The sequence below is a fragment of the Enoplosus armatus genome, chromosome 12 (genome assembly GCF_043641665.1).
Source record: "Enoplosus armatus isolate fEnoArm2 chromosome 12, fEnoArm2.hap1, whole genome shotgun sequence".
NCBI lineage: Eukaryota > Metazoa > Chordata > Actinopteri > Centrarchiformes > Enoplosidae > Enoplosus > Enoplosus armatus.
This window is the reverse complement of record NC_092191.1, coordinates 6659270-6667909: the sequence shown is the minus strand read 5'-3', so window position 1 is coordinate 6667909 and position 8640 is coordinate 6659270. Positions and strand designations below refer to the sequence as shown.

General features: G+C 44.7%; 1 protein-coding gene across 1 annotated transcript; it reads left to right on the top strand.

Annotated features, from left to right (window-relative positions):
- Positions 1–5683: 5683 nt before the first annotated feature.
- On the top strand, positions 5684–8433 carry six3a (SIX homeobox 3a). Its single transcript, XM_070916051.1, has 2 exons — positions 5684–6375; positions 8241–8433. The coding sequence occupies exons 1-2, from the start codon at positions 5684–5686 to the stop codon at positions 8431–8433; spliced, it is 885 nt and encodes a 294-aa protein (XP_070772152.1).
- Positions 8434–8640: the final 207 nt, after the last annotated feature.

Genomic DNA, 8640 nt, shown 5'->3' with positions numbered 1-8640 from the left:
TGATTTTTAAGTGGTGTCTCTGTGGGTTAGAGGAGTAAGAGGGGAGTCCACTTCAGGGATCCGCCTAACTCCTCCAGTTTGTACCTGAATTGAGGGGCAGTGATGTGTTGCTGATGCGGCTCAACAAGCCACACTGGGGGCCAGACGAGGGGTGGACCGAGGGGCCAAAGCCCACGGTGCTCTAGTGGGGGATGGAGGGTGATTATAAATGGACTTACTTCTGCAGAGGCAATAAGCTGACATGTCAAGCCTCATTCACCAAATATTAGAAGACATATCAGGTTTGTGATACAGGCACGCAAACACAAACTCCTCCTGCTCTTTCTGCTCCTGTCTCTGACCACACTTTCAGTGATGAGTAGACACCAATCTTTATAAACGTTGTCAGTTTCAACAAATGTGACTTTATAGTCTGCAGGCTTCAATGTGTGAATTTACAGCGCATTATGACCATGTATTATTGTGCCATTATTGAAGAAACGTGATGCCTGGGTTGCAAACGCCACATTCTTATAAAGAGTTGGCTATATGCACCACCCACCTTCATTCGACACACACACACACACACACACACACAGGCACACATGCATGCATCATGGAGCCCGGACCTGCAGAGAAAAAGCAACTCTCCCTGAGTGAGCGGAAGAAAAGGGGGAAAGGGAGGCCGGCTTGCAGCTCCACTCTTCCAGGGTCTCACACACAAGATCCGGGCGCACGGCTCCATTGAGTACGAGGAGGCTTTTGCATGGAGGTTCATTAGAAGTAACGAGTTGACACAAGGTAAATCTTAATGTTGAGGCGCCTTTCTCTACCGGCCCGGGGAGGAGCCCTCATTAACTGTCGCTAACAACCCGTGTAAATACACTGATTGGACAGCTCCGATACAAGCTCCCAGCCCTGCCAGGAAGTCCCCCTAATGAGACCACACAATAAAAACAATAAAAGAAAGGAGAGAGAGGGAGAGAGGGAGAGAGAGAGGGGAAAGAGGGAAAGAGAGAGAGGTGTTAAAAACTTTTGTACAAGCTTTGCTATTAAAGTTGGCGCCACATTTTCAGATCATTGTGACACTTTTACAAAAACTGTGCGTTTATTCAATCGTCGAGTTTTTCCTCATTTCTTTCATTTCAAATGAAGGCACTGTTGTGTTTAGTGCATGCCTCTACAATACATCGAGGGGTGACCTATTGCACCTGTGATTACAAGTACTAAGTTGGCATGTGTTTACAGTTTAAAGGTAAAGTAACCGACTTAATTGTGTTGGCGCATGCTGTCACTCAGTCAAATAAATAATATGCAAAATGGCATGCGTGATTTCAGCCGGGACATGTGTTTTATCTGAGAGCAGGAGGGGATGCACTGCAAAAAATATCCAAGCACTTCACTCCTCATTTTATCATATTTGTTCCCCAAACGCGGTGGGATTCTGTCAGTGGCAATAAGGCGAGTCCATTCTACATTTTACGCATTGCAGGAATTTAAATATTAGCATCCTAAAGCAAAACATAATGTGTCGAATATTTCTCCTTCACAATTAACAAAATTGCACTCAAGAAACTTGTAATGGAAACAGAGGAAATGATCACACCTCGTTGCCAGGGGTTTCACGCTTTTCCAGAAAGAAATATATTTTTTCAAAACATGAAATGACTTGTTTGGATCGATACTTTTTACAGTGTAGACACAGTGTAGAGTCTCCATAGCCCCGCATGGCAAGCATGGGACGGAGGGGATTGTGCGCCCCGTCCCGACAGCATCACACATCAGCTCTGCTGAGGCACAGATCTCCCGGTGCTCGGTGAATAAAAGCTGACAAATACACCAAATCAAAAACGGACTTTTGCGATCTAAAAGAAGAGATTTGGGAGAAGCTCATTACATCCTCATTCAAACTTAAAAGGCCTGATGCGCTTATCTGTATCATTTAATAAATTGTTTTTTAAAAGTGTCCGACAAATACAATTAGCCGTAGTTCACAGAACACTATTGGCAACATCGTAGACGGAAACGGGTCCGCTCAGACAGAACTTACTGGAGCTGCGGCTGGATTTCCATCCTCATGTTGGACAAATTGACCAGTGAAATAGCAGTGAACCCAGTGTCACGTCCAGTCCCAGGCTCGAATGGTGACTGTCCGTGGACTGGACCCTGCTCGCAGCTCTGCAGGGGACGAAGAAGAGCAAGGAGGAAAAACAAGAGCGAGAAGAAGAAAAGGTAATTCCCGTTATGTTTGGTGGGAAAAAAAAACACCAGCGTTGAATTTCCACATAACCAAAATAAAATGTCATTCATTTCTTGACATGTGAAAGATAATTAAAAGTTCTCATACGTTGGAAAATAAACGCAAGCGTGCAGGTGTGCATGCATATAAATAAGCAACTTAGTTTAAAGGAATAACGAAAATGAAAAACGTGTTTTTTTTTGGGTACGTACCCGTCATCGCTCCGCAGTCTCGTCCTGTGTATTGTTGAGATGAATCCAGGATGGAGCAGCAGACACATGAGTCTCTCCTGTGTTTGCCAGGGAGGGGTGTGCTGCCTTTTCTGGCCAGCCTCTGCCAAACCGGGGTCAACGAGGGAGCAAAAAATAAAACAGGACCCTTCCTTTCGTGCCTTCTTTCTCTTTCCCTCTTACCTTTAACAGTCAACACCTTTTTCATTCTTTCTCTCATCCGGTCCCCTTCTCCCTCTCTCACTCCTACATGACGTAGCATCAGCTTTGTTTATTTGCTGCCCTTATTGGAACAGACTGATAATGAAAATAACTTACTAATTGGCAATCAACCAGTACGGCAACTAGCATTTAAGATGCATTTCGTGTTGCAAGAACTGTACGAGCCAAAGAATAGTGGCATTTCTTTAACGTCAAAAAAAAAAAAAAAAAAAAAAAAAGATTTATTTACATAAAAGTTTCCTAAACAAAGTTTGACAAAGTGTTTTACAACCAATCAACATAAAGAAGGTCACACAGGAGGAGAGGTGTCGGTGCAAAACAGAAGACAGGCGTCTCTGCCTGCTTGACCAACATATTATGAGAGTTTTAGCCTGCAAAACGCTGTTTGTGTTGTCGTGTCTGGAGGTTTAGGCTGTAAGAAAACGGAGAAGACGCTAAATGCTCGATGTGCATTCAGAGCTCTCTGGTCTCCCGCTGCTCGGAACATTCAGCAAGCCCTCGGATAAACACACAATTAGGGCAGGTGAATAAACTTGTTTGGGGGGTGTTAATTACATGCTTAACGTAAACAAAAGCCATGTAAAAGAATGTGAATTACCAGTGGCTTTTTCCCCTCAATCCCCATTCAGGTTTTACATTTCACCACTAGTCTCTTCTAGGAGTGATTTCCGAATTGCCTGCGAGGGCTACTCCCAAACAAGGCTCCTCCAGAACATAATGCTGGATAATACCTGCAGCCTTGGCTTGAATGGTGATCACCTAAATTGGTGCACCAGGAACCCAGGCAGGTAGGAGGCTTTGCATATTCGGAGGAGTGCTGCTAAGCCTGCACTCTCAACTTAATTTTGGGGTAGTGCGTGCATGTGTGTGTGTGTGTGTGTGAGTGTGTGAGAGAGAAAGAGGCAGAGAAGGGGTGGGTGGGGGTGGGGGGTGCATAGGCTAGGAGGTTAGTTTTAACACCAGCACGAAAATACCAGCCTTTACTTCCAGTCCACAGAGCTTTCCAACGGGACCAATTCAAGTGCCACTTGGAATTAGTTCTCCTGAGGTTCGTACAGCGGCGCAGTGGACAGGTTTGATCCCATATACCACCCTGCCCCCTCACACGCGCGCGCGCACGCACACACAATCCCAAAAGACACGCACAAACCAAACGGCTGACCCTGCAACAGGATCACCACAACCCCTGCTCTGTATCACATACACCTACAGACACTTGCACAACACGCGTGCACGTCAGTACATGCAGGAATTAAACCCCCCCTTTTGCCCAAAACACTGATGCGTAAAAGTGCTCAAACGTGCTTAATTGCACGCTCGCACCCGCAGTCATTAAAGTATGTCAGTTCAGGTGAAATGATGAACATAATCAGGTAGCGTTGACCATACATGCATGTCGATCTGGTCTACTCACTGTCCCTCCGAGCTTGAAGTCGGTGGTCTATCTGGCCAGCCCCCGGAGAATGTGCAAATCTGAGAGAGGGAAGGAAAAGTTTTGAATTCCTGAATGATTTTGTAGAAAGGCGGCTTAGGATCATTATGTCAGCTTTATTGAGGGCGGATTAAGCGGAGTCTAGATGCTACGCCTTGTATATGGCCCTTTCACAATGTGAGCACTGTTCGTGTTAGAGTGAACTCACACTATTTTAACACCCTATAAGCCCTGTCTAAATATGAAGCCGTTTTAGCCATAAACATGAAAATCACACCGCCGTGGCTACTGCTATAAGCCGAATCCTGTGACTGGATGTGGACATTGATCATGTCCTTACACCAGATCAAATACATGAAAACTGCTTTTATGTCCACAAGAAGCTTTCATGTTGCCGTTTGATTGTAATTCCAATACTAATGGTATTAATTAGAGGGCTGGTACTATCACAAAAACCCCGTGATAAACTGGTGGCATTAAAAGGGCGATGCCATTGACAAATTAGTTTTCGAACTGAAACGCCATGACCTTTGTTTGATCAACACAACGCTGCGCATCGATATTCATTTGGAACAATAAATTTTGTTGGTTGGAGAGGAGGCAGCGGGCAGGGGGCCAGGGCTGCGCCCAGCGTCCCGGAGGCAAGGCCGGGGACAGCAGGAGGGGGAGCGGCATCACACTGCAGCCTGCACCCGGACCAGCACAAAGTGACCACACACACCAGCGAGCCCGAGTAAAGTCATGCTCAGACCCTGTCATAAAATTGCCAACATGCATTTCTTTTTTAAATCATCGACGGATCCAGGGCGAAAGCCAAAACATTATAGGATTGTGTCATAATTTGATCTTTTAGCACCAGAAAATGGAAAGTGATAACATATGAAAAGGAAAACCGTAGAAGACCCTAACGCTTTCCTTCCCCTCGCACAAAAATGAATGGACTGATAAAAAAGATAAAAAGTAGCTACTACAGGAAAAACTGTACGAAAATAATGTGCAAATGGACTCGCTTCTATTCAGAACGTGTATTCCGGAGTTGCAGTCATTGGTTGTCCATTTGTCACCCTTTTAAAGCTCCCTCTGCCTCCCTCCCTCCCTTCCCGTCTCTGCTAAGCATCTCCAGTCTACATATCTTCTTTGGCTTTAACGAGCCTCGTTAAGATCGCAATAATATTCCACCCTCTAATTGCTCATTCCATTCAGCAGATAGGCGAGCATTGGCTTGTGCCTGATGCGCGCGGTGCGGTGGGAGGGTTGCTGTGGAGATCGGAGACTCTGATAACCCCCCGTGCGTGCTGCACAAGTGGTGAAAGCCTCGCGCTACGTACTGGCTAATGATTGGCACGCTTGACAGTGATTGGCAGGGCTGCCATGACAACGCTACAACGACACCAAGAAGACCAATAGAAAAGGGAAACAAAATGTTTCAATGCTACACTCAACGGCGGATTTAGGGGGGAGATATTATGAGGCTGGTGTCATTAGGCGATAGCCATTGAATCATTCAATCTTTTTTACTTGCCGTGTTTTTTCGGTTTTTCCTTTTTCTCGATAATTTTCTTTCTCTCTCAGGTCATTTCCATGGTTTTCAGATCCCCTTTAGAGCTTTATCCCTCCCATTTCTTCCTGCCAAACTTCGCTGATCGCCCTCTGCTCCTGGCGAACAGCGCTCCCACCACCAGGTCTCCAGAAGACTTGTCCATGTTTCAGCTACCGACCCTCAACTTCTCCCCGGAGCAGGTGGCGAGCGTCTGCGAGACGCTGGAGGAGACCGGGGACATCGAACGGCTGGGCCGCTTCCTCTGGTCCCTGCCTGTGGCTCCGGGAGCGTGCGAGGCGATCAACAAGCACGAGTCCATCCTGCGCGCCCGGGCCGTGGTGGCGTTCCACACGGGGAATTTCAGAGACCTCTACCACATCCTGGAGAACCACAAGTTCACCAAGGACTCGCACGGCAAACTGCAGGCCATGTGGCTGGAAGCGCACTACCAGGAGGCCGAGAAGCTCCGCGGTCGTCCCCTCGGACCGGTCGATAAGTACCGGGTGCGGAAGAAGTTTCCGCTGCCTCGGACCATCTGGGACGGCGAGCAGAAGACTCACTGTTTCAAAGAGCGGACACGGAGCCTGCTGAGGGAGTGGTACCTTCAGGACCCATACCCAAATCCCAGCAAGAAAAGGGAACTGGCTCAAGCCACTGGACTCACTCCTACACAGGTCGGAAACTGGTTTAAAAACCGGAGGCAACGAGACAGAGCCGCGGCGGCCAAAAACAGGTTGGTGCTTTTTGTACTGTACTGTCAACACAAGAACGTACAGAAGTTTGCCTAAAATGCATAAATTCAAAAGAAAAAGAGGAGTTTTCATTAAACATGTAGTTGTGCTGACGGAGAGCGAGTGTCTCGGGAAAGGACGAGGCAGTCTGGCAGGGGGAGGGAGCAGGCAGCGGCGGGCGACATTTTTGTTATGAAGTGAAATCAGGGTGAACATCAAAAACACAATTTGTGCTGTTTCAAATATCCAAAACTGTCTTTTTTGTAAATAAGATGTGTTGTTTTGTCATTTAGAGGAGCTTCTAAATACATTTCCGGCGGATATATATTTAACGCTGCTGGACTATTTTAAAGGAGAATATGGAATTATCAAAAACACTACTAATGTTAAAACTCGAGTTTTTGGTGTTCAAATAACTTTGAGAAATAAAACAATAATAATAGAATCACAAACTACATTGTTGTTAAACCGAAGAGGCGTTTAGTGCGCAGTTCTTTTTCAATAGAAACAGCTTGTTTATCTTTTCCGTAAGAGTGAAAGTATTCTAATAAATGACACAGAGTGCTGAAATTATATATATACACATTACTGGACTTCACTTATTTACAGTACAACCACTATTTTGGTGATAATAGTGTGAACAGACGAATGGATTTTTTTTTAATCAGTAAAATAAATAGAATAAGCAGGACTGGATGAGTCTTAATATTCATAGTATTTAGCCTTGAATCGTTTTATTTGTAACTTTAAATACATTTGAAATTGTCATATTTTGCAAATCGTTTTTAAATATTATTGTATTTGTTACCAAAGCTATATGTAATGATTGATTTAAGCTATAGCGTACAGAAGCTACATTACAGTGCATTTATCATTTTAACATCACATGTTACTTAGCATTGTTGGAAAAGATTATCTCAAAGGATAATAGAGGTATTATTGATATTACTTGACCAAAATGAGCACGCGTATTAAAAAGCATTTGAAGACATAGGCTGTATTCATAACATTAAGTGTGGTATCATTCCAGTGAAATGCTATAATTGATTAGAAAATACCTCGCAGAGTACTAAGCCATACGAACACTATTCTGATCTTTTTGCTAAATGAATAGATATATTTCCAGCCTGACATTATCCCGCCGTGATGGAGTTATTATCATGAGTGGATTGGAGATAAACATTTAGGATGATTGGAGTAACCTGGATCTCCACGTCACTCATTCATACACTTCCACCTCCATCAGACTGAAATACATCTGTGTCAAAGCCTCGTGACATTTTGCATTGGGACAAAACAATTGTTTTTATTTGAATAAATAATAATGATTTTGGTGATGAAGCTGCAGAGTCGTGGGGCTTCATGAGACAAATAAAGCTCTGCAGCAATGAAGAAAAATAACAAACGTAGGGGCAAAATGCACATAGTGACTAAAACCAGAATAAAAACAAAATAGCTACAGACTGTTGTTGTAAAGACTGCCATCAAACCGCTTTTTGTAAAAGTTGGATTTAAAGCTTATTTTTCTGCAGTGATATGACACGTAATTTAAATCCCAGATTGCTGACCTGCGCGCTGATCATGCCTACTTTTGTGGGGGGAAAAACAAAACAAAAAAACCCCATTACATTTCTTCCAACATTTGGTAGTCTAAATAGTGCTGTGTTTTGTCCCCTGAAAGCTGGCTATTTGATAAAAGCATGCATGCATGGCTGGGGCCGGCAGGGGGAAAGAAAGGCGAGTTTGGACCCCTATTTTGCAGGAGGAGGAGGGGAAGGGGGACATTCTCAGGTCTAATTGCCATTTCTCTCATTTTTTTTCTTCTTTTTTTCTCCCCCCTCCCCTCCTCGCTTCTTTTCTTCTCCAGGCTCCAACACCAAGCAATAGGACCGAGCGGTATGAGGTCCCTCTCGGAGGCCGGTCTCACCCCTCACAGCTCGGCAGAGTCGCCTTCAACCGCGGCCAGTCCCACCACCAGCGTTTCCAGTATGACAGAGAGAGTTGATACTGGGACGTCCATCCTGTCCGTCACATCCAGTGACTCGGAGTGCGATGTATGATACGGAGGAAAAAAAACACAAAAACACACAAAAGAGAAATATTTACAGGGAAAATGGACCTGAGAGGAAGAAAAAAAGACTTATGAAATATCGCGGATGAAAAAAGGACCGATTGATATAAATATTAAAATAAAAAGAGATAAAAGCACGTCGTTTTTTTTTTTCTATCAAAAAGCGCTTTCAAAGGACCCACGCCTCCCCCCTCTT

Excerpts from the sequence above, each read along its gene's own strand:
- six3a (XM_070916051.1), top strand. The coding sequence starts at position 5,684 with ATGGTTTTCAGATCCCCTTTAGAGCTTTATCCCTCCCATTTCTTCCTG. Across the intron at positions 6,376-8,240 it reads GCCGCGGCGGCCAAAAACAG|GCTCCAACACCAAGCAATAG; the intron begins GTTGGTGCTTTT and ends TTTCTTCTCCAG.